At 42.0% G+C, this 27,218-nt stretch overlaps 1 protein-coding gene across 8 annotated transcripts in view; it reads left to right on the forward strand.

Annotated features, from left to right (window-relative positions):
• LOC140196681 (limbin-like) overlaps nt 1-27,218 on the forward strand; it is a 239,638-nt gene that overhangs the window by 74,061 nt on the left and 138,359 nt on the right. For all 8 annotated transcript variants that reach the window (XR_011885776.1, XM_072256298.1, XM_072256292.1 and 5 more), the window contains exons 11-12: nt 10,805-11,044; nt 17,539-17,714. Coding sequence is in view for 7 of the 8 variants with exons in the window: in XM_072256298.1 (XP_072112399.1) it covers nt 10,805-11,044; nt 17,539-17,714 (416 nt within the window). In the remaining variant the exon portion in view is untranslated. The remainder of the gene's footprint in view (nt 1-10,804; nt 11,045-17,538; nt 17,715-27,218) is intronic.

The following is a 27,218-nucleotide window of genomic DNA, read 5'->3' on the forward strand; positions in this document are numbered from 1 at the left end:
GTGGTTATGTTAAGAAAAGGGGGGGGGGAAGGATCAGCCATGAATGAATGGTGGAGCACACTTGATGGGCCAAAAGGCGTAATTCTGCTCCTATGTCTTATGATCTTATTAGCACTACATTTTTTACTGTTTTAAAGTTAAATTTACATCTCGCCATGCATGTACCTGATATTGTAGATGTCATATTTATAAGGGATTCATCTGAAAACTAAAGTTGTTCCACCATTGTCATTATTTTTAGTAGATTCTATTTTGTTCTATTATAATCAATTTTTATAATGGATTTTTATCAGAACTGGACTTTTTATTCTGCCCATAATTAACTGTTTCATGTTTCAAAAAATATAAACAAACTGCCTGCAGTTCAGATCATACTAATTCATCCACAGCATCAGTCAATCTAGTTGCAAACTCTTTTCCACCTCCTTACAACTTTTAATAAGGCAGCCCTCCTTGACAGTTACCATTACTGTCGAAGCCTTGCATTCTGAAGCATTTTTAGCTGAGATGGGAAGAGAAGGCTTGGATGCCCAATTCATGAGTGTTGTTATTAGGGAGCAACTACTACTATGTTGACTCAGGCCTAGGGGGCCGGCGTCAGGCAGCAGCCTTCCAAAAGTTAGAGGTTGTTCACCTTGTCTTAATTAATTTTAGTGGCGCTTACTCCAACATCATTACCCAGTCTTTCAACACTCTTTACCCTTTTGAAAATGGCAAAGCGTAGAGTGTGTTGACTGCTGTGAATTGCGCAATGAAAACTTGTGGCTCAGAATAATATATTTGTACTGGACTTGAACCTGTTTTAGTCTGTTTCATCTCAGTTTCTTGGAATGCCACACTTAATTCCTGGTAATACCGTTTAGTCACAGATTTTGTCAATATTTGCAGCACTGAATGTTTTGAAGCTTTTTAAATGCCAAAGCCATAAATCAAGTGCTGGAAGTGGTAAGGTAAATGTGATGATTATATAATAGCAGGTCATGCCTTTAAAATTTTCACCACCTTAATGGACGGTTCATTTAACCAATCACTAGCAGAGTCATGTTGGGAGAACACATTCAATGTCTCAAAGGATTTGGCTTGAAATATTAACTGTTTATTCCCATCCTTAGATTCTACCTGACCCGCTGAGCTCCTGCAGTACATTGTGTCTATTTCTCTAGATTTCCAGCATCTGCAGTACCTCTTGTGTCTTCCACTTCTCATCCATTATACAGGATGATTTCTGATATTGACTCCTACTCTGCACTGAAAGTTCTCATGTGTGGACATGGGTTAAGGATATGATTGAGCTCATTCCTTATACACCTTTATACTCCAGTAACTGACATGTATACTCAGTACCCAGTTTCTGTTAACCTTTATAATTCTGCAAAGTAATATTAGAAAATCAATAATACCCCTACAGCTGTATCTCAGGGAAGAGTCATTATCTTGAGGAGTAAGAGTTGGGAGTAAGCTGGAATCAAAATAAAACAACATCTTGGTGAAATTTATCAGCAAACCTCATTGCTATTATTTAAATTGTGCACTTCTGATGGGTTTGTGTAATTATTGGTAATTTATTTCAAGGTTCCTCAAGAAGCGGACAACAATAAGTGCCAATTATAACATTGTGGTATGGGCATATTCACTCAAAACAAACTCCATTTATCTAAAGCTCCAAAAGGCTCACTGAAACTTGACATAATTAATATCACTGACATATGTCAATGATATTAAGCCTGATTTTCCTTCATAATTTTAATAATGCAAACCATCTAAACTGGACTGTTCTAAAACTACTGTCCATCAGATAAGTAGATCTCTGATGTAGACCTGTTCTGGCTTACATGTGACCCCTGACCTGAACCCTACAACTAGATTGAACCCAGCAAGTTGCCTAATTGAGGATCAATTAAATATAGTTCATAAATTTTGCTGCTCACATCCATTGAAGAAATCTATGTAAAAATTATATTATTTCTTTCTGTCAAATCTCTCCTATCGTTAGACATGGTAACCTTAAGCTCTTTGTTTCCTAAATCATCTTAATTTTTAAAATTTACCCTAACATACTGCATCATCAGAACTAAATATATCTATCTTCTTGCTTTTTAATGCCTTCATTAAAATTTTTACTTAGTCCAGAGCCTAAGCTTTGCCGAAGGCCTTGACATGGCTGAATGGAGATTTTACAGTTTACACATATGTTCAGCTAAAGTAATTTCCACAGGGTGTTCTCAGACCACTGAACCAGTGAAGAGTTGAACAAGAAAAATGCTGGAGTGAGTAATTCAACCTCTGAGACTGCTCTGCCATTTAATAAGATCATGGACAATCTTTAATCCCTTCTTCATTTTCCTGCACTTACTAAATATCACTTGATTCCCTTAATGTGCAAAATCTATTTAACTCTGACAAGTATGTGTGACGTCTAGGCAATTACAGCCCTCTTATGTAGAAAACTCACTTCGCTGAGTAAAGAAATTTCATTGTAGACTGGACTTTATTTTGAGACTGTTTCTAGGCAGCCCAGTAAAAAAAAAGGAACATTATCCTTATATCTACTCTATCAAGCCCTATAAGCATTTTCTATGTTTTAATGAGATCACAAATACAAAATGCTGGAGGAACTCAATGGATCAGGCAGCATCTATGAAGAGAAATGAACAATCTTTTGGGCTGAATTCCTTCATCAGGACTGTGTGTTTTACTCTATCTTTTCAGCATCTGCTGTCTTTCTTGTGTTTTCAACATGTACTGTACCCTGTTTAATGTCCAGAAATATAAGAAAGCTTCTTCAGTCTCTTGTTCAAATCTTAGTTCATGTAAATGCGTTGGAAGTCAAACCAAGCAGGAAGTATTATAATAACTTTTTGTTGACAGAAAAAGTTTGAATTGCTTATAAATTTGTGAGAGATGTCTTGTTTGTCATGCAGAAACACTCTACAAGCACACAAATCAGATATTAAGTAATAGCTGCAGAAAGGTCTTTCCCCATCATTTAGCAGTTCGTACTTCCAGTTTCTGGATTTCACAATGTATTTCAAAAGTTCTATTTCTTTTGTTCAGTGACAGTCTTTTCAGCTCTCAGAAGCAAAGATTCCAAATATACACTAATTTAGGGGAGAAGAAAATTTTACAGTGAAAATGGGTTTGCTCAATTAAGAGAGTAATTCCCATGGAACAAACAATGAAATTTGCCTGCACTGCTTCCAGTGCAAGGATATCACTCAAATGAGAGATCGCCTCACAATTGCAGTTTGACATCCCAGATTTTTCTTCCTGCTCCCACCCTCATCATGCAATAAAGTGTAGAGTTACAGAGTCATACTACAGTATAACAGAGAAACAGGCCTTCAGCCCATCTAGTCTGCTGAGCTATTATTCTGCCTACTCCCATTAATCCACACCTGGATCATTGCCCTTCATTTCCTTCCCATCTATATATCTATCCAAATTGCTTTTGAATGTTGAAATCAAACCCACATCCACCATTTGTGCTGATAGTTTGTTCCACACTCTTAACCGTCCTCTGAGTGAAGAAGTTCCCCTTAAATATTTCACTTTTCACCCTTAACCCATGATTTCTAGTTCAAGTCTCATTTAACCTCAGTGGAAAAAGCTTGCTTGCATTTACCTGATCTATACCCCTCGTAATTTTGTATACCTCCATCAAATCTCCCCCTCATTCTCCTACGCAACAGGGAATAAAGTCTCAACCTGTTCGAACTTTCCATCTTTCTCTGCACTCTTTCAATCTTATTAATATCTTTCCTATAGGTAGTTGGCCAGGACTGCTCATAATACGCCAAATTAGTATCACCAACGCTTTATACAACTTCGATATGACGTCCCAACTCCTGTACTTAATACTTTGATTTATGATGACCAATGTGCCAAAAGTTCTCTTTACTACGTGGTATTGTAGTTCTATGTACTCTCTTTACCATGTTCCAAGCCTACCCATGGAACAGTCTATGCCCCAAGCCTATAACTTTGTAACTCTTCCTCTGGTTGATGGACGACTGCATTGGTGCTGCTTCCTGGACGCATGCAGAGCTCATCAACTTCACCAGCTTCCACCCTGCCCTCAAATTTACCTAAAGCAGATGTTAAACTAACTAACTTAAATTGACTACTTCACGTCTCCCTCCTTATTAAGTAAGGACTTCTTCACATTTGTGTTTTTGCAATCCACTTTTGAAGAATTTGAAAAATCTTGGGAAAACAGTTTTTTTTAGATTATGAAGACACGTAGTCCTCTTTTATTGTCATTTAGTAATGCATGCATTAAGAAATGATACAATATTTCCTCCAGTGTGATATCACAAAACACAGGACAGACCAAGACTGAAAAAACTGACAAAACTACATAATTATAACATATAGTTACAACAGTGCAACAATACCATAACTTGATGAAGAAGTCCATGAGCACAGTAAAGTTCAAAGTCTCTCAAATGTCCCACATCTCACGCAGACGGGAGAAGGAAGAAAAACTCTCCCACGCCGACCACAATCCGACTCTTGAGTCATCCAAAAACTTTGAGTTCTGATCAGCTCTCCGACACCGAGTACTGAGCGGCGTCTCTGTCCGAACGATTTGACCTCCTTCTCGGTCGCCAAAAGCAGGCAAGGCCGGGGATTTTGAGGATTACCCTCTGAAAGATTCCCGACTGCGCAGTAATGACAGCAGTGAATGAGTGTTTCAGAAATTTCTCCAGATGTTCCTTTGTGCTTTCACGTCCATTCTCCATCAAAGCAGAATTGCCCACGGCCCCTATTTAACAGATACAATATCATTTTTCACCGGAGGGCTGTGTACGCGCAGGTGCGCCGCCATCTTCTCCTCCCGTCTTTTTCAACTTTAGGTACTAATTTCAATTGTGAGAACAAATAAAGCCTTTTTAAGGTAAACTGGTTAAATTAGTATATTGGTTTTTTATTGTTGCATGTTTGGAGGGACTGTGAAAAACTTCATTTTAAATGCAGATCACTTCATTACAAAAATCATTGAGGGAGATGTGAGGGAATGCAATAACAGAATACATAATAAAATGTTACAGTTAAAAAGGAAGTGCATTACTGGCAGAAAATAAGCTGCAAGCCCATAATATGGTAGATTGTGAGGTTAGGAATCCATGTTATCGTGCTTGGGGATTGTTCAAAAATTTTAGAATAGCAAGATAAAAGTTGTCCTTGAGCCTGGTGGTACTTGCTTTCAGGCTTTTGTATCTTCTGTCCAATAAGAGATGGAGCGAAGAGCGAATGTCTGGGAGTAAAGGAAGGAGAGGGAAAAGCAGGGTTGAGTCCATCTTCAGCACTTATGGATAGTACGTCAAAAAGAAGCAACATGATTGAAGAGTTAAACATGAACCCAAATACAGATTCAGAATCACACGTACATCGAAACATTTGTGTTAGTAGCCAGCACAATGCAAGGATGTGCTGGGGCAGCCCACAAGTGTCACCACATGTTCAGGTGCCAACATACCATACCCGCATTGTTCGCAGAACACCCAAGCAACAACAACAGCAACAGTAAAACAAGTCCCTTGCCTTCCTGCGTGTGTGTGTGCACACACACACACACACCTCCCCCTTCCCCCCCCCAGGACAGAAGATCTGAGAAATGAAATAGAAATTAAAAGGAAAATCAACATTATTTGGATCTAACATACAGCTCGAAAGTCATTTGAATATATGTAGATTAAGAGAGTAAAGTATGCCTGCTTAAAAAGTCAAAAGAGTTATCTTAATGAAGAGCTGATGAACTAAATTGTGTACTGGCCATGCTTGTAAGTGGCTGCCAATGCTACAATAATGGAAGAGGTAGATGCAATATTGGCCAGGAAAATATAAACAGATAAAAATGGAGGATTTAAAAGTTGACAGCTTCAGGATTAGAAAATTGAAAAGTCTATTTTCTGTCTTCTAAAGAGCAGTGATGATAAATACAGCAAGTACAGACCAGTCAGTCTAAGCTTTTGTAGGCAATAATCTGGGACAAAATTAATTGGCATCTGGAGAAGTACAGATGAGTGTTTGAAATATTCATTGAAAGACAAATCATGTTTGAATGAATATTTTGATGAAGTAATAGTTTATGCGTACATGGGTTTTCAACAGCTGTTTGCAGAATTAAAGCCCATGGGAATGAAGTCACTGTGGCTACATGAATATGAAAAGACGGGTGGGAGATTTATAATGATATTCCCTAGACTTTGGTAGTAGGATCACAGCTCTTTTTGATAAATATTGATCTGCTAAACTTGAATATATTGGGCAAAATTCCAAAAGTTTTTAAAAGCAAAAATGTCAAAAACGAAAGAGGGGTGACAATCTCACATTGAGTGCACTGAGATACATTGGTAAAAGGGAGAGGCACGTAGCAGATGACATTTACTGAAAAATTATGCAAGCTAATTTGGAGCAAAGATCAAAGAAGTTGTGCTTAATCTTTATAAAGCCTGCATTAGATCTGGAAGTTTTTAGACAGACTGCAGAAGAAATATTCTGAATTAGTGCCAGGGATGGATGGAGAAGCTAGAGTCAAATTAGACCAGAAAGAACTAAAAGAATAGATTGAAAATTTGTTCAAAATCCTGAGAGTTTTGGATAGGTTAACTAAGGATTAACTCAGCCAAATGGATTTGTAACCAGAAAATAGAGACTGGTATTAATTGGCAAAAAAACTAGATGTTTAATTTGTTCATGGGGTGTGGAATGTATTGTAAATAATATATTGAATAGAGTAATTATGCAAGTCACCTCAGACTGGGTCCAGTATACTGTACAATGCAGTTCAGGAAACTATTGAAATGTTATCATGTTGATGAGTCTGGAGTGATGCATTAACCAGCCTACGTGAGGATGTTTGTGTATCCAAGGACACAAGAAGATAGGAGTAGGCTACTTGGACCCTGAAACCCACACTGCACAATTCAATATGATTATGGCAGATCTGCCCGAAGCCTTAACAGTACCAGTTCCTCATAGCTCTCAATTTCCTGGTCTTTTAAAGCCCATCCACATTCTCCTTAAATACTTCCAATATTCTAGCCTTTAGAAAGTCACGACTCTCCATCAGAGGAATTTCCAATGCAGCTCAGTTTTCAACGACTGTGTCCTTTTCTGATAACTGCGTCCTCTCATTTTAGCCTCTCGCTGCACTAGAAACCTTTCAATATTTAGCTTGTCTCCTTAGGACCTTTGAAGTTTAGAGCACATTTACTACCAAAGTAAGTATAAATTATACATCCTTGAGATTCGCCTGTTTACAGGCAGCCACAAAGCATGAAACCCAAATGAACCCAATTTAAAAAAAAAGACCAACACCCAATGTGCAGAGAAAGAGGGGAAAAAACACAAATCATTCAAGCAGTTAAAGCATGCAATAGCATCCAGAACCAAACTGAGTCAATAGACCTGAAACCTGGAGTAGCCAGTGTAGGCCCATAGCCTTGGTCTCAGTTCAACACATAGCGGGGTAAATCACTGTGAAACCTACAGGCGTGAAGGGTGCAGCAGTCAGAGCAGCCTCACAGCCTCGGCTTCAGTGCCGAGGAGAGCGGAGTAAAACGTTGCAGAGTTGTGAGGGCATCGCAGATTAATCAGATGGTTGGCGTGAACATAGAGAGCCGACAGGCCTGTTTCCTTCTCCATAGCTTTATCACGTATGACCATCCTGTGTAATTGGCACAAGAAGTCTACCATCTCATAATCTACCCACTCAGCTGCCTCATCGGCCACCTGAGAACCCGCAGAACAGAAGTCATCCTCAATTGTGAAGGACTGCCTTGGAAGAAGAAAAAGACCTCACCAAATAGAATATACAGTAAACAGTTTAACTAAGGCTACGTCCACACTAAGCTGGATAATTTGGAAAATGACCCTCCGTCCACACTGAAACAGTGTTTTCATCCCCCGAAAACGGAGCTTTTCTAAAACACTCTCCAGAGTGTGTAAATTTGAAAACAATTGTTGCAAGTTGTAGTGTGGACGAGGTAAACGGAGAGATTTAAAAACGCTGTCATGACAACACCATAGAAACAATGCTTTTTCTGCTACACACATCAAAGTTGCTGGTGAACACAGCAGGCCAGGCAGCATCTGTAGGAAGAGGTGCAGTCGACGTTTCAGGCCGAGACCCTTCATCAGGACTAACTGAAGGAAGAGTGAGTAAGGGATTTGAAAGTTGGAGGGGGAGGGAGAGATCCAAAATGATAGGAGAAGACAGGAGGGGGAGGGATGGAGCCAAGAGCTGGACAGGTGATAGGCAAAAGAGGATACGAGAAGATCATGGGACAGGAGGTCCGGGAAGAAAGACAAGGGGGGGGGACCCAGAGGATGGGCAAGAGGTATATTCAGAGGGACAGAGGGAGAAAAAGGAGAGTGAGAGAAAGAATGTGTGCATAAAAGTAAGTAACAGATGGGGTACGAGGGGGAGGTGGGGCCACTATCAACTCTGCTCTTAAACGCATCTCCCCCATTTCACGTACATCTGCTCTCACTCCATCCTCCCGCCACCCCACTAGGAATAGGGTTACCCTGGTCCTCACCTACCACCCCACCAGCCTCCGGGTCCAACATATTATTCTCCGTAACTTCCGCCACCTCCAACGGGATCCCACCACTAAGCACATCTTTCCCTCCCCCCCTCTCTCTGCATTCCACAGGGATCGCTCCCTACACAACTCCCTTGTCCATTCGTCCCCCCCATCCCTCCCCACTGATCTCCCTCCTGGCACCTATCCGTGTAAGCGGAACAAGTGCTACACATGCCCTTACACTTCCTCCCTTACCACCATTCAGGGCCCCAAACAGTCCTTCCAGGTGAGGCAACACTTCACCTGTGAGTCGACTGGGGTGATATACTGCGTCCGGTGCTCCCGATGTGGCCTTTTATATATTGGCGAGACCCGACGCAGACTGTGAGACCGCTTTGCTGAACATCTACGCTCTATCCGCCAGAGAAAGCAGGATCTCCCAGTGGCGACACATTTTAATTCCACATCCCATTCCCATTCTGACATGTCTATCCACAGCCTCCTCTACTGTAAAGATGAAGCCACACTCAGGTTGGAGGAACAACACTTTATATTCCGCCTGGGTAGCCTCCAACCTGATGGCATGAACATGGACTTCTCTAACTTCCGCTAGGCCCCACCTCCCCCTCGTACCCCATCTGTTACTTATTTTTATACACACATTCTTTCTCTCACTCTCCTTTTTCTCCCTCTGTCCCTCTGAATATACCTCTTGCCCATCCTCTGGGTCCCCCCCCTGTCTTTCTTCCCGGACCTCCTGTCCCATGATTCTCTCGTATCCCCTTTTGCCAATCACCTGTCCAGCTCTTGGCTCTATCCCTCCCCCTCCTGTCTTCTCCTATCATTTTGGATCTCCCCCTCCCCCTCCAACTTTCAAATCCCTTACTCACTCTTCCTTCAGTTAGTCCTGACGAAGGGTCTCGGCCTGAAACGTCGACTGCACCTCTTCCTAGAGATGCTGCCTGGCCTGCTGATTTCACCAGCAACTTTGATGTGTGTTGCTTGAATTTCCAGCATCTGCAGAATTCCTGTTGTTATGCTTTTTCTGCTTCTGCTTGGTACTGCGCAAGCACTGCTGGACGGCTGTTATAATGCGCAGTCAATGTGAACAGCGTGAGAGTCAAATTGTAAAGTGAGCTCTTTTGACTATTTAAAAACACTCTCATGACGTCCCAGAACAGATGGCAGCAGCGTGGCATTTCATTGTTGTCTTGAACGCAACCCCTCACACAACCTAACAATTTCAGAACAGACGGCAACGAGACTACAACCAGAAGAGTTAGAAATGTACCCACCAAATACTTTGACCCATAGCTTACTGAATAAATAAGTATATTCACTTTGCCCTGTTTTCTGTCCTTGCTTGTTTGAAGGTGGTTTACCTGTTTATGCAAGTACTTCTCTGACAATAGATGTGTAACAGCCTAATGTAACATTGTATGGAGCACAAGGTAACACTGATGCAGACATGTTTTATACATTTAACAAGGTGTTTTGTTACTGCAACAGAGTTGGTCAGTTTTTCAGTGTTCGTCATCAGCCGGGTCATACTGTCTGTGAACTCCCTGTTGGTTGCCTCCATATGCTCGAGTATTTGTTGCTTTTTAGTTTTAAGTCCTCCTGCACAAGAACCAACAGCAATTCCTTTAAAGTTTTTCTAGTCTGTAACCGGACAAATGCGCGCCAAGTATACCATTTCCTTTTGGCTTGTTTTCTGTGTGTCCTGCGCATGCCCAGTAGGAGGAGATTCGCCCAAATATCCGTTCTAATGTGGATGGAGATATTTTGAAAAACGCTTGGTGTGGACACCTGTCACTTTTACTTGAAACCAGCGTTTTCAAAATTATCCGATCTATTGTAGACGTAGCCAAAGACAGCATGATTTAGTCTTCTTTCATTCTATTAGTAAGGCTTTGTTCTGTATAGGCTTTGTGTTCTGTTGAGGAATTCCATTCCTATGTTATTTAATAGCTCTTTAATAAAGCTGGTCACCCCATTGTGTCATAGTTAGTGGGGAAAATTGTAAAATGAAGGTGCTGCTGGTGGTGTTTATTTTGTGATTTCAGTTAGTTGAAAAAGAAATTGACGCTTCAACGTATGTGTCCGCTCTGCCATGGAACTGCTGTCTATGGACCTTATTGTATTTTTCTTTTATTTTGGTCCTGCCAAACCAGAGCAAGGAAAATACTTGAACGGAATAGTAGAAGTCTGAGAGCAGTGAATGAGACCTGATCCTAATGCTTTAATGATTTGTTTTAACATCTGTTCAGATTGCCACTCAGTGGAGGAAGGATCTGGAACAATTGCACATGTTGCAGCAGCAGCATTTGAAGTCTTCGCTCTGGGTGACACACGAAGAAGCTTCTGCACAAGCCCAAAGGGAAGTGATGGTACGCCTGAGGCAGGAATTCCAGAAAAATATTTATGACCAGCTGAAGGAGGTCATCAGGCTGGAGGAATTAGATCCAACTTCAAGCAGACAAATTATGCAAGAAAGTTGGCACATTCAGGTAGAAAACTTTAACATTGTTGCTGCATCTTTCCATGTTTGAATTTCATGGCTTTCATGCATCGAGGGGTGACAGAGTGGCAGTGGGATGACTATGGCAAATTATGGTACTTCAAAGGAAGTTAGTCAACATTTATCTAAAACTGGATGAAATATCTGCAAGAGTTGTTTTTTTTTATTTTGGATGGTGTACTATATCATTGAAGATAAATATTGTGGCATCTAAAAGGTAAGAACGTTAGTTAAGTGTTGAAGTTGGTTGATTGAGGTTGCTGAATAAATGTTGCCAATTAGCAAATCCACCTAAGCCTATTGTCAATGTTATATCTCGATCGCTGTTGTTTACTCAGTATCCTTATCGCTTCATCTGAATTGAAAATCAATAGATTGTAACAGCAACTTAAATAGACATAATCAGACCCCTCGTAATGCTGCAAACAAGAGTGTCATCAAGCAAAAACCTGACAAAGTTTAACATAATGCCATATAAAAGAGGTGTCATAATTGCCATTGATGGTTTATGGTGGATGTGTCAAAGACTTGCGGTTATTGTTCAGTATTTTCCCATCCATCTCCTTTCCCAGGTAACTTGCATGCTTGTGATTATATCATGTTTTCCTTGGCTGGCACAAGATTTGATGCCTTGAACTCTTTTGATCTCATTAATAGCTTGAGTTGGGCTTCCTTGACAACATTAAAATTAGTTATGTATCTCTTTTTTTTAAATACTTATTTCAGGCTACTACTTTAACATCTCCTGAGATCTGCTTTGGACAAGACTACACTGAGTGGCACTTTATTAAGTACCTCCTGTACCTGGTAAAGTGGCCTCTGAGTGTATGTTTGTGGTCTCCTGCTGCTGCAGCCATTCCACTTCGAGGATCGATGTGTTGTGCATTCAGACATACTCTTCTGCACACCACTGTCATAACACAAAGTTTAAGTTCAATGTTAATTTATTATCAAAGTACATGAAAGCCCTTTTTACTGGGCATCTCTGGAAGTGCGACTTGTTAACCCGTTGCTAACAGCCACTGGACTCTGCGGTAAGAAACCCCCTTTCTCAGGCTCCATGCATCTAGGGTGTATATGAATTTGGTCCCTCCAGACCCGTGAGGTTGGGATGTCTGCCCCACCCAAACGCTGGTTTATGTGAATGCTGTCTGATTTACTGCCCCCTGCAATTACCCGTCAGGAAGATGCAACAGATTTTACACTCCATACAATTCTAAAGAAAGTATATTTATGAACATCACCTTACCCGAAGAATCATTAAAGAAAAGGAAAAACAGTAAGGACCAATTATAATTAAACAGTCAAATGTGCACATAAGTTGAAGACTTATGAGAATGATGAGTCTACTTGAACACCCGACTGAACATGATAAATACCAATCTCTGAAACCTCACCTTATACAGAAGTTTGGACATCGGAGTCTGAACGCGCCAAACAGTCGCTCTCCTTGCACCAGCATTGGCGGTGCTAAGCCGCCAGAGCTAATGGACCACATGCTATCTCTCTTGAGAAATAACGTCTCTTGTTTTATTTTTTAAGAACTCTTCATGCACCTGATCAAGTTCGCATAGCCCTCATTAATGCACCTGTGAAGGACAATAGGGAACTTGCTAATATGGCTGATTGTCTATGCTCAGCCAGGCAGAGATGAATAATTACTCCTCCTTTCCCTGCCTCAATAATCCCAGTCAGCAAGGCCTCCAAAAAGACAAATCCGAGCCTGTGTTCTTACCATGCTTGCTTTGGTACGAACGCGAGGAAGTGCTAACTGCCTTGCAGCTTCGACAGTGCCAGCACATCAGAACATCACAGGTCTGTGAACACTGTGGGTTCCAGCTGCCAGGCATGTCCTCTGTCCATTATGGACACCCTTTCAATGAGATGCTTCCTGTGAGACAGGTGCTCAAGTGAGTGTGATGCTGGCATCGCCTATTGATGAGGAGGCAGAGAGCGATGAAACTCTGCTGCAGGCCCCCAACAGCAGCAGGATCCAGACTGACAGGACACAGCGGGTGACGCTCTGCTTCAGTGGGCGACGTTACACATGGGACATCATCCTGGCTAAAGTGGGTTGAACTCTGCTCAGTGCAGATTCCTGTGGGCCCAAGGACTGTTAGTTGATCTTAAGAACTGCCGGCTTGTGGATGTCAATGACTTTGGGTCATTACCGTCCTCCCCCGTAAGTTCCCCACACTGACTCTCAAGGGCATGCACCAGCACATGTGAGTTCACTTGACTGCTGGGTGAATTTCCAAACCTCACCAAGCCCACATTCCCCACTACAGTCACAAAACATGAGGTCGGGCACCACATTTCCACAACTGGCCCACCAATCCGTGCCCGCGCTCATAGACTGGACCCAGAAAAGTAGAAAGTGCGAAGGCTGGGTGTGCCAACATGGAAAGACTTGGCATTGTATGCTGGTCAAATAGCCTCTGGGCTCTGGTCCCTAAATCCCATGGTGGTTGCCACCCGCATGGTGACTATTGACACCTTAACAAGGTTGCCACCCCTAATCGCTACCTAGTCCCACAAATTCAGGACTTTTTGGCATGTTTAGCTAGAAATTTATTTTTTTCCAAAGTCGAATTTGTTAGGGGCTGCCATTAAGTACCTGTTTGTTGGGAGGACATTCCCAAAACGGCTGTGATAACCCTGCTTGAGTTTCTGTGCAAATTATTTGGGCTGAAAAATGCAGCACAGACTTTTCAACGGCTGATGGACTCTATATTAAAAGACTTGGACTTTCTTTTTGTTTACCTTGATGACATACTTGTCATGAGTGCACCCGAATTCGAACATGTATCTCATTTCCACATACTTTACAAGCGCTGAAGTCAACACAGGTTGATTAATAACCTTGCTAAATGCAAGTTTGGGTTATCAACCATTAAATTTCTTGGCCACCGCATCTCTGCAGAAGATGCAAAACCCCTCCCATCAAAAGTCGTTATACTTATGGATTTCCTACTGTTCTGCACTACAAAAAAAACTGCAGGAGTTTTTAGGCATGGTGAATTTCTATCATCACTCCGTTCTGCGAACTATTGAACTTACGCTTCCCCTGTATAGGACGTTTAAAGGCAGTACCCCTAATTACATGTTTGACTGGTTAGCGAACATGGCCAGGGCATTTGATGACACCAAACAAGCTCTTTCTAATGTGATCCTACAGGCGCACCCACTCCCCATCACACCTATAGCCATTACTACTGTCGCTTCAGACTATGTTGTGTGTGCTGTGCACGAACAGTCGGTCGGAAGCTTGTGACAGCCGCTTTCCACCTTCAGCAAGCAGCTCCCTTCCTTGAAATGAAGTGCAGCACTTTTGACTGTGAGCTTCTTTGTCTCTGTCTAGCCGTCCATCATTTTTGTTTTCTTCTCGACGGTTGCCATTTCACAGTGTTTGTTGATTACAAACCCCTCGTGCACACGATGGCCAAACTATAAGACCCTTGTTCAGCACAGTAGCAACATCACCTGGCCTACATATCAGAGTTCACAACTGATGTACAACATACCAAGGGGAAAAGTAATGCTGTGGCTGATTGCCTCTCACGGACAGCCATTGAGGACCTACACACAGGGGTTGACTATGGCAGCGAATGAAGCTACTAACCCAGAGGTCCAGGCTTACCAAACAGGTGTCAGGGGCCTGTGGTTTCCTGACTTTTAATTTGGGGAAGCTGGGGTTTCTCTCCTGTGTGATGTCTCAATAAGTCGCTCTCGCACCCACCCCCCCCCCGGTCAAGGACTGTTTTTGACTCTATACATGGACCCCTGCGTCCAGGCCAGATGGCCTCATGGAAACATGTCGCACTAAAATTTGTGTCGCATGGCCTTAAAAAAGACGTACACGACTGGACTGCAGCCTGTGTGGAGAGCCAGCAGGCAAAAATTAGTTCTCCTGTTCAGGCACTATTGGTACCTTTTCAGGTCCCTGAGCGACAGTTTGACCGTGTCAATTTGGACCTTGTTGATGCCTCTTCCCCACTCCCACAGTTTCACACACCTCATTACCATGGTTGCTCAGTTTGGCACCCCATCTGATATTTCCTCTGACCACTATCCTTATTCATATCAGACCTCTGGGCTGCGATGGCCTAAAACTTCAGCATTAGGCTACATCACACCGCGGCGTATCATCTGCAGTCCAATGGCCTGTGCGAATGAGTGGTTTCCCCGTTTCTTAAAGGCTGCACTGAGGTCTTCCCTGACAGATGAGTGTTGGCATGATTGTCTCCTGTGGGTCCTGCTGGGGCTCAAAATAGTTCCAAAAGAGAGAGGATCCGCAGCTGAGTTGGTATACAGGCAGCCATTATGAGTGCCTGGTGACTTTATTCCCCATGCCACGACCTCTCAACAGCGTTCCACTCTCCTCAGTAAATTCAATTCATGCCATATTGCACTCTTGAGTTCCTGTTGACTTACATTCCTCTTCGTTTGCTTTCTGCCATGATGCGTACCGACAGTCCCTTGGGCTCCCTTACGATGGCCCGTTCCGCAGCCTGGAATGGAGAGAAAAGACTTTGATCATAGATAGGAGGAGTAAGCGTAAATGTGTTTCGGTAGATCGTCTTAAACTGGCCCACCAAGATTTAGGGAATTCTGCTGCCATGCCCCTGTCACAACATGACCATAAGCCTGTCAGCACACCTCAGAATGAGTCAGAGACACCACCACTTCTTCCACCCATGACTATAGGACCCGAGCTGGGCGGTGCACCCGAGCTCTAGATAGGCTGACAATGCTGGTGTTAGTGAAGTCAGGGGAGGCCTGTGTAGGGTAATGTAACTGGTGGAAATGTACATAATTGACAACTACCAACATTGCGTTGGGGTTCACTTGAAGAGGCTGGTCTGACATGATGATGTAATTACATGAACTTCAGTTACCGTGCTTTCTGTTTAGGTTTAGTAGTACAATAAAATAGTTGTTACAGTTTTTCTTAAACATAAAATATCTCAGGTCATTTCATTTGCGAAAACCTACAATTTATTATTTCCAGCACTGTCTGTTTTTATCTCAATGGCATAAATGTTTTTGAGGTTGCAAATCTGGTTGTACTATGGCTGATTTAATATGAGCATAAGTTGTCCTATACGGAAAGACCTAAGATCAAAGTAAGGCTGTTTTCATGGTTTGCATTGAAAAATGATTGCTCCCTAGGTAAAATGCTAGAAAAGCCAGTTCCAGATTGTTAAACATTATTCCTAAAATTTCTTTGGGCACTTCCCTTTATGGGGTGCCTTTCTGCTCCAATATTTTTTCCACAGCATTGGATGATTATACTTGCAGATACGTAAGACTTTGGTTTGGCCACACTTGGTGTATTGTGTGTGTTTCTGGCCAACCATTACAGGAAAAATGTGGAAGTTTAGGAAAGACTTTTTAGGTTGTTTATCAGGATATTTCCTGGATTAGAAAGTCTGAGATATCACAAGAAGTTGAAGATTTGTCTTTATTGCTCCGACCTATCCACAGTAGCGTAGTGGTTATTACAACTTGGGGCACCAGAGTTCAGAGTTAAATTCCGTAAGGAGTCTGAATGCATTGGCTTTTCTCGGACTGCTCCAGTTTCTACCTACAGTCCAAAGATGTACTGGTTAGTAGGTTAGTGGTCACTGTAAATTGTCCTGTGTTTAGGCTAAGGTTATAACAGGGGTGCTGGGTAGCCTGGCTCGAAGGGTTGGAAGGTCCTAGTCCACACAGTAACTCAGTGAATAATAAATAAACACCAAGGCTGTTTACAAGAAGGGGATAAACAGACTCCATTTTCTAAAGAAACTGAGATCCTTCAATGTGTGCAGCAGGATGTTGGAGATCTTTTACCAGTCTGTTGTAGCGAGTGCAGTCTTCTTTGCAGCTTTATGTTGTGGAAGCAGCATCAGTGCTGGTGATGCAAGAAGTCTAAGTAAACTTATCAAAAAGGCTGGATCCATCCTTGGCTACAATCCGGACTCTCTTGAGTTAGTGGTGGAGTGGAGGTCATTAAACAAACTGTTATCCATTATGGACAATCTGGCACATCATCTTCATAACCGATGGAACAAGCAGCAGAGCACCTTTTCAAGCAGACTCATTCAGCTCTGCTGTCATAAGCTTCGTTACAGAAAATCTTTCCTAACAAATGCAATAAGCAGATACAACAGCTCATCTCTGTGCAACAGGTGAACACACATCATAGTACAACAGTCTCTGCTTTATTATTTTGTACATTATTATTGCACAGTATTGCACATTGGTACATTATTGTTATGTGTGTTGTTATTATTAGTTAAATCTGCACACTGCTAAGTGTGTTTTTTAAATCTTGCTGCCACTAGGAATTTCTCCCACTAGGGATTAATACATTTATTATTATTATTATTATTATTATTATTAAGAGCCTGGTTGTTTTGGAGACTGAGGGGAGACCTGATAGGTGCTGCCTGACCTGCTGAATTTATGTTGGTAGTGAATCTTGTTCACTTTTTATAGTTTCAGCTGGAGATGCTGATGGACCATCAGCTGGCATTCCAGAGAAAACTGCTTGAAGAGAGTCTAGCTATTAAGAGAGATCTAGCAAAAAGAATACAACGCAGTGTTGACAACAGGAGGTATCTGCTGAACACAGCCGCTCTGCACATTGCCGACTTCATCAGACTGGTAAAAAAGTAAGACATTGTAGTCACTGACTATAAATTTATAAAAGCACTGTCCATTAAAGATTCATCCTATCTATTTTCCAGATTTCAGCGCAACAGGCTCTATTTGAATGAATTTGTTCCCTCCAGAACCATGCAGAGGGCACGCTTAAAATGTTTTAGATGAAATGACATTGACTTGAGATGTTAACCCTGTATCCTTCTCCACAGATGCTGGCTGACCTGCTGAATATTTCCAGAATTATCTATATTCATTTCAGATTTCCAACATGTGTACCATTTTGCTTTTGCTTTTGTTGGATGGAGGGGTGGAATTGTTATAGTGCATTAATTCTGGCTGTACACAGTATACTCTGCAGGAAATCTTTAATTAGAAGATTAGTTTTGGAATGGTCACATTAAGGAACAGAGCAAAGCAACAGCAACCCAGAGCAACCAAAATTCTATCTTACTAGCCTCTCAGTTCGATGAATGTCAGAATCTTTGTTGGAGGTGGCAAACATTAAGTGAATAACCTCTGAGAAAAAAACTGCTGATTTAGAGGAAAGAAATTACATGCATCTATCCTCTGTCATTTCAGCATGTTCCAATACACTTTATGGATAATTAAGTATCTCAAGCACAGGGTGATATTGATGTGGATAATCTGTTTTATTACCATTTATTAAAAGAAATGGAATGTGGAATATGCATTACAGGCATGGTCAGCCCTTACTGCCCACCTTTCTTGTCTGAGGTGAAGGACAGGAAATTCTTGGATTTTGATCCAGTGATGGTAACTTATTTCACTGCCAGTGTCCTTGTGACTTAGGGGAGAAGGTAGAGCTTTTACTTCCGATAAAAGATGTCAGAGGTTTAGGAGGGCAATTGTTGTTGATCTGCACACAGGCTGGTTCTTCTAGATCAGCGGTCCCCAACCACCGGGCCGCAGAGCATGCACTACTGGGCCGTGAGGAAACGATATGATTTGGCAATAGGAGTCAGCTGCACCTTTCCTCATTCCCTGTCACGCCCACTGTTGAGCCATTACGCATGCGAGGCCATTACCCGCGCGTCATCCATTTCAGCGCGGGAAGAAGATCAACTCCTCGAGCTTGCAAATGACGACGGGCTGAAAAGTATGTTTGACATAACATCTCTGCTAGCATTCCGGATCAAAGTCAAGGCTGAATATCCTGAGATAGCCACGAAAGCACTGAAAACGTTGCTTCCATTTCCAATGTGTCTCTGCAATGAATGCAACGAAAACTTAATTGCGGAATAGACTGGACATAAGAGACCCTGTTCGAGTATCGCTGTCTCTCGTCACCCCTCGATGGGACAGTCTTGTTGCAGGAAAACAATCCCAGGGCTCCCACTGTTTCAGCGATATTGGTGTGTTGCAATGATTTTATATGTTCATACGGGGAAAATATGTGTTTAATATCCAAACAATACTTAAAATGTTATGATGCTATTGACTTATATAACTATATAACAATTGCAGCATGGAAACAGGCCATCTCTGCCCTTCTAGTCCGTGCTGAACGCTACTCTCACCTAGTCCCACCGACCTGCACTCAGCCCATAACCCTCCATTCCTTTCCTGTCCATATACCTATCCAATTTTTCTTTAAATGATAATATCGAACCTGCCTCTACCACTTCTACTGGAAGTTCGTTCAACACTTACTTCAAGCTCCCCTGTCCTCCCCTAATAATTGACTTATCACTATATTCATGCGAGGAAAATATGTGCTGTGTGTTTAATATTAAATTCGTTAGATAAACCCTTTTAGAAACAAAATTGAGTGTACTAGCTAATTATCATCTGTATTCTGGTCGTGATTAACACCCCCCCCCACACCGAAAAGAATCGCCAAAAACGATTTGCGGAAAAAAAATTGTACACGCATGCGCAAGGTACGCATGCGTACTGGTGCCCGCGCAAGGCTTCATGGTCATTGTAGTCTTTCTCGGGGTAAACCCAGTGTATTTGACTACTACTCCTGTCAATTGGCAACACCCCCCCCCCCCCCCACCCCCGGTCGGCGGGTCCGCAAGAATATTGTCAATATGAAACCGGTCCGCAGTGCGAAAAAGGTTGGGGACCCCTGTGCTAGATAAACCTGCAGGTGTTGGATATGAGAAAAAAAGTAAGTTGGTCTTGTTGAAACCTCTTGTATCCTCCCATAAATAGAGATCCCATGGAAAATCTCTTCACATATTTAAAAAAAAAGGCCTTCTGAAAAATTAAGCAGCAATGTTATTTAGGATAGATCATCTGCTTTAGTGACATTTCAAAAAAGTAATCAATCTGCAGGAATTGGAAGAAAAGATTTGGCATGTTTAGTAAACAGTCTTCAAAGCTGTGATAACTAAGACAGTCTTTAAGAACCTGTAATGGAATTTTGTGAGTCACCTTCTTGTTAATTCACTTGGGTGGATAGCAGAGCAGCACGTACTTTAAACCTTAGTCATGAATAGTTGTTTTTGCTAGACGTTTGAACAAATTAATTTGTGCTGTCCAATAACGACAACTAAATCGTATTTTCTGGCTCATCTCTGCATTGAACAGCTCACATCGGCACGTGTGTTGCATTTTCAATTCAGGTTAGATATATTTGTTGAGAAGCGGTATGGATGTGGTTCCAGTTTAATTACTGAAGTTGTTGTGCAGTTCTTGCTGCTTTATCCATGGAGTTCATCTCGCACATAAAACGCTTAAATAGTGTTAATGTGGAGAGGAGTTGGGGAATCTAGGACCAGAGGACACAGCCTCAGAATCAAGGATATCCCTGTAGAACAGAGATGAGGCTGAATTTCTTCAGCGCGATGGTGGTGAATCTGTTTAATTCATTGCCACAGACTGCTGTGGAGGCCAGGTCAATGGGTACATTTAAAGCAGAGGTTAATAGGTTCTTGATTAATAAGGGCTTCAAAGATTATGGGGGCGAGGCCGGAGAATAGGGTTGAGGGTCTTATGGTCTACGATGACGATTTGTGCTGATCACACGTAGCAGACTTCATGGTCCATCAATCCCATTTGAGTTTTTTTCAGAATGAATGAATAAATTGACTTTATTTCTTACATCCTTTACATACATGAGTAAAAATGTTTACGTTACATCTCCGTCTAAATGTGTAATGTGCAATCTTAGTAATTTCTAATAAACAGAACAGTCAGTGTAACATAGAAATACACTCAAATCAGCATGAGTTAATCAGTCTGATGGCCTGGTGGAAGAAACTGTCCCGGAGCCTGTTGGTCCTGGCTTTTATGCTGTGGTACTGCTTTCTGGATGGTAGCAGCTGGAATAGATTGTGGATGGGATGACTTGGGTCCCCAGTGATCCTACGGGCCCTTTTAACACACCTGTCTCTGTAAATGTCCTGAATCATGGGAAGTTCACAACTGCAGCTGCGCTGGGCTGTCTGCACTACTCTCTGTGGAATCCTGCAATTAAAGGTGGTTCAGTTCCCATACCAGGCAGTTGATGCAACCAGTCAGGATGCTCTCGATTGTGCCCCTGTAGAAAGTCCTTAGGATTTGGGGGCCCATACCATACGTCCTCAACTGTATGAGGTGCAAGGGGCGCTGTTGTGCCTTTTGCACCACACAGCTTGTGTGTACAGACCACGTGAGGTCCTCAGTGATGTGGATGCCAAGGAGCTTGAAGCTGTTTACCCTCTAAACCCCAGATGCAAAACTTAAAATTAAATAGTTTGAGAATCCTTTTAGCTGAGGCTTAGCTTCTGTTTTATTCTTGGCTTCAAGAATAATTTGAAATACGTTGAGTAAACCTAGTTTAGATTATGGACAAAGAAGTAGCATGCAGCCAAGAAGTAATTTCCCAAGAACTCAGTTCCCCTGACAACTCTGCTCATCACAGTATCAACATTGATTTGTGGTCAATCATCCCTTAACCAGCTTCTAATTGTTGGTAGATTCTTGGGAGAGTTGCTGAACAGGGACATAAGCTTTCTTCTGACAGGCTAATTTATCTTGTAGACTGTTACAGAATGATACTGTCTGGAGACAGATAACTCGTTTGTGCTTCAGTATGGAACAGGACAGTGATACAAGTAAAGTTCGAGCAGGAGAAATTGGTGTAGAATCAAACGACTTTCTAAAATTAACTTGCTTGTGTGGTGCATAAAAATAGCGCAACCGAACCACCTATTTCTTCTCAAAAAGATGCTAGGAAGACTGTGACGTTCCTATGGTCTGTATGTTTCTCACTACCAGTGATATAATTAATTCTGTCCATCCACTAGCAACGTCAGAGGATCATTCTCTGCGGCTGTAAGCGATGTGCCTCATTCTAGCTGTAGGATAGACAAGGTTGTTGAGGAGAATAAGTAAATTTTAAAGCAGATTCTTTTTTGTTTTTCATACTGAGGAGGAAGTAATCTAGCGCTGGACTCTTGTTAAACTGCCTAAAGTGATGGAATTATTGGAAAAGATGGAGATAATTATGCCTATCATTCTCTGCCACTTCACTGTTCGTACTTAGCTGTCATTTTTTATGATTTGATCCCCTTGCTTCATGCCTCTGGGCAATCTTCTCCTATCTCCCTCATTAAAATTAAATCGTGCTGCTATAATAAAAATCATTACATTGTATTCTCTGACTCAATTCTACATTGAACAGCTGCTTAACAGTCATGAGCACTCATTTTACAATTCAGATTGGGTATATTCAATGAGGGACAATAGGGACAAGCTTCAATCTTCATATTAATGTTGATGTGAAGTTCTTGCTCCTTTGAGAGAGGTTTCCTAGACCATTTCACCCCACACATAATAATCGGCATGTGTGCAGATCTCGCTTTGTAGTTTTCCTGCTCCTGTTGGAGTTTCGATTTGAAGTGTAAAGGAATCGACAATTAGATAGGAAAGTGGGGGTGGGGAAGTGGCCTTCCTTTAGACTACATCTTCTCTCCCCTCTGGACACTTTTGAGACCTCCTCCTTTAATTGGTTTTAACTGGCTCATTTTTACAGAGAGTGTAAAACCTAGCAATATCTCTATCTGACACCAGGGCAGTCTGAGGGACGTCTGCATCCTTCTTGAAGAGGGGCCTCCACCAATGCACCTGGCTGAACTTGTCCTCACGTTGGAGGACTTCTTCACCTCCACTTAACTTTCTTCAATTCAAATAGAACTCACGGGAGCTCCAGCTCTGCATATGGGATCTGGAACAGTCCTACTGAGTCCATCTTTCTCGGCTTTTTTCAGTAGGCTAATGACTTTATCAGTGCTGCTTCTTGCGTTTAGAATTCCAAAAAAAAATTACTTCTACCTCTATTTTTCACTTTCTCTTAGTATCTTGTCCCTATATATATAAGACCATAAGATGTAGGAGCAGAATTAAGCCACTCGAGTCATTGTCTTCTCCACTTAATTAGGGTTGATTTACTTTCCTCTCAACCTCATTTTCCCACCTTTTCCCCCTAACCTTAGACATGTTTCCTAATAAATAACCTATCAACCTCTGTATCAAATGTATCCAATGACTTGGCCTCCACAGATACACCACCCTCTAGCTAAAGAAATTCCTTCTCCTCTCTGCTCCAAAGGGACAACCTTGTATTCTGAGGCTGTGCCTTCTGGTCCTAGACAGCCCCACTACTGGAAACATCCTCTCCACATCCTCTAACTATACCTTTCGGTAAATTCCCCCCAACCATTTTTCTAAACTCCAGCTAGTACAGGCCCAGATCCATCAAATGCTTCACTTATGTTAACCCTTTAATTCCTGGAATCATTCTTGTAAACTTCCTCTGGACCCTCTCCAATGCTAGTACATTCTTTCTTAGATAAGGGACTCAAAACTGCTCACAATACTCTGAAGTACAGTCTGACCAATGTCTTATAATGCTTCAGCATTACATCCTTGCTTTTATATTCAAGTCTTCTCGAAGTGACACCTAGCATTACATTTGCTTTCCTTATTACTGATGCAACCTGTAAGTTAACCTTTAGGGAATCCTGAACTAGGACACCCAAGTGTCTTTGCACCTGATTTCTGAATTTGCTCCCCCTCTAAAAGTATAGTCAGTGCCTTTATTCTTTCTACTAAAGTTCGTGACCATACTTTGTCCTTTCACTCTATTCCATTTGCCACTTCTTTGCCCAATCTTTTTTTCTGTCTATGTCCCTGCTTTCTCAACACTATTTGCCCCTCCACCTATCTTCGTATAATTAGAAAGCTGGCCAAAAAGCCTTCAATTCTGTCATTCAACTCATCAACATAATGTGGAAAGTAGCAGTCCCAGCACTAAGCCCTGCAAAGCACCACTATTCACTGGCAGCCAGCCAGAAAAAGCCCCATTTATTCACACTCTGCTTTCTTCCAGTTAGCTGATCTTATGACCACGCTAGCATCTGTTCTGTAATACCATAAGCTCTTATCTTATCAGCCTCATGTGCAGCAGCATCTTCTCAAAGGCCTGAAAATCACCATCTCCCATTCTTCATAAGACATAGTAATAGAATTAGGCCGTTCATCCCATCAAGTCTGCTCTGCTATTCCATCATGGCTGATCCCAGATCCCACTCAACCCCATACACCTGCTTTCTCGCCATATCCTTTGATGCCCTGGCCGATCAGGAAACAATTAACTTCCGCCTCATATATACTCACAGAATTGGCCTCCACCGCAGTCTGTGGCAGAACATTCCACTGATTTACTACTCTTTGGCTAAAAACATTCCTCCTTACCTCTGTTCCAAAGGGTCGCTCCTCAATTTTGAGGCTGTGCCCTCTAGTTCTAGATACCCCCACCATAGGAAACAGCCTCTCCAAATCCATCCTATCTAGTCCTTTCAACATTGGGTATGTTTTAATGAGATCCACCCACCCATTCTTCTAAATTCCAGTGAGTACAGGCCCAAAGCTGCCAATGCTCCTCATATGTCAATCCCCTCATTCCCGGAATAATCCTTGTGAACTTCCTCTGGACCCTCCAATGACATCGGAGATTTGGGGCCCAAAACTGTTGACAATGCTCTACGTGCAGCCTGACTAGTGTCTTATAAAGGCTCAACATTATCTCCTTGCTTTTATATTCAATTCCCCTTGAAATAAATGCTAACATTGCATTTGCCTGCTTTACCACAGACTCAACCTTTAAATTAACCTTCTGGAAGTCTTGCACGAGGACTCCTAAGTCCCTTTGCACCTCTGATGTTTGAACCTTCTCCCCCATTTAGATAATAGCCTGCACTATTGTTCCTTTTACCAAAATGCATTATCGTACATTTCCCAAAACTCTATTCCATCTGCCACTTTTTTTGCCCATTCTTCCAATTTGTCTAAGTCTTGCTGCGATCACATTGCTTCCTCAGCACTACCTACCCCTCCACCTATCTTCGTATGATCTACAAACTTTGCCACAAAGTCATCAATTCCATTATCTAAATCACTGACAAACAACGTGAAAAGTAGCGGTCCCAATACTGACCCTTGAACACCACTAGTCGCCGGCAGCCAACCAGAAAAGGCCCCATTCATTCCCACTCGCTGCCTCCTGTCTGTTAGCCATTCCACTATCCATGCCAGTATCTTTCGTGTAACACCATAGGATTTCATCTTGTTAAGCAGCTTCATGTGTGGCACCTTGTCAAACGCCTTCTGAAAATCCAAGTACCTGTAAATGACATTCACTACCTCTCCTTTGTCCACCTTGCTTGTTACTTCTTCGAAGAATTCTAACAGATTTGTTAGACAAGATTTCCCTTGACAGAAACCATATTGATTTTGACATATTTTATCATTAGTCTCCAAGTACCTCAACTTCATCCTTAATAATAGACTCCATCACTTTCCCAACCACTGAGGTTAGGCTAACTGACGTATAATTTCCTTTCTTTTGCCTTCCTCCATTCTTAACGAGTGGAGTGACATTTGCAACTGTCTAGTCCTCTGGGACCATGCCATAATCAGATGATTCTTGAAAGATCATGACCAATGCATCCGTTATCTCTTCAGCAACCTCTCTTAGTACTCTGGGTTATAGTCCATCTGGCCCAGGTGACTTATCCACCTTAAGACCTTTGAGTTTGCCTAGCACTTTTTTCCTTTGTAATAGCAATGGCACTCACTCCTGCTTCCTGACACTCACGGACCTTTGGTACATTGCTTGTGTCTTCCACAGTGAAGACAGATGCAAAGTACCCATTAAGTTCATCTCACAAACAAGGGAAAATTTGCAGATGCTGGAAATCCAAGCAACACACAAAAATGCTGAGGAACTCAGCAGGCCAGGCAGTATCTATGGAAAAAAGGTTCTGCTGAAGGGTCTCAGCCTGAAAAGTTGACTGTACTTTTTTCCATAGATGTTGCCTGGCCTGCTGAGTTCCTCCAGCATTTTCTGTGTTGCATTAAGTTCTTCTGCCATTTCTTTGTCCTCCATTACTACCTCACCAGCATCATTTTCCAGTTGTCCAATATCAACTCTCACCTCCCTTTTACTCTTTATATAACTGAGAAAACTTTTGGGATCCTGCTTTATATTATGGGCAGTCTCCCTCATTTTTCATCTTTTCCCTTCTTTGAGTTTTTTTTAGTTGCCTTTTGTTGGATTTTAAAAGCTTCCCTATCATCCAACTTCCTACTCACTTTTGCTACCTTATATTCCCTTTCCTCAGCTTTTATTTAGTCCTTATCTTCCTTTGTCAGCCACAGTTGCCACCCCCGCCATTTAAGAACTTCTTCCTCTGGGGACATATCTGTCCTGCGCCTTGTGACCTATTCTCCGAAACTTCAGCCATCCCTGCTCTTCCATTGTCCTCCTACAATTCACCTGGGCAAACTCCTCTCTCATGTCTCTGCAATTCCCTTTATTCCATTTGCAATACAGATAAATGTGAGTTATGCTTCTCCCTCTCAAATTGCACTATGAATTCAATCATATTATGATCACATTCTCCTGAAGGTTCCTTTACGTTAAGCTCCCTAAGAAGATCTGGGTTATTACACAACACTCAATCTAAGATAGCCTTTCCCTGAGTAGGCTCAAGCACAAGCTGCTCTAAAAAGTCATCTCGTAAGCTTCAATAAATTCCCCCTCTTGTGATCCAACACCAACCCTTGCAATTGCTTAGCTCCACCCACAGGGATTCAACATTCTCTGACCCTATGTCACCTCTTTCTAAAGATGTTATTCCATCTCTTATCAACAGTCACACCACCACTTATGCCTTCCTGCCTATCCTTTCGATACAAAGTATATCCTTTGATGTTAAGCTCCTAACTATGGCTTTCTTTTGGCCATGACTCAGTGATGCCCACAATGTCATACAGACCAGTCTCTAATTGTGCCATGTGTTCGTCCACGTTATTGCGAATTCTACGCACATTTAAATGCAGCCTCTTCTGTCCTACATTCTTTGCCCTTTTGAATTTTGCCTCTGTGGTTCATTTTCTGGATCTTCCTGAATCCATCTCAGAGTATATGTTAGTAGTAAACATCCATTATAAGTCCACAGATTCCCACAGTTCCCTTGACTATACTTCATTACATTCTG

Source organism: Mobula birostris, chromosome 4, assembly GCF_030028105.1.
Source record: "Mobula birostris isolate sMobBir1 chromosome 4, sMobBir1.hap1, whole genome shotgun sequence".
Taxonomy (NCBI): domain Eukaryota; kingdom Metazoa; phylum Chordata; class Chondrichthyes; order Myliobatiformes; family Myliobatidae; genus Mobula; species Mobula birostris.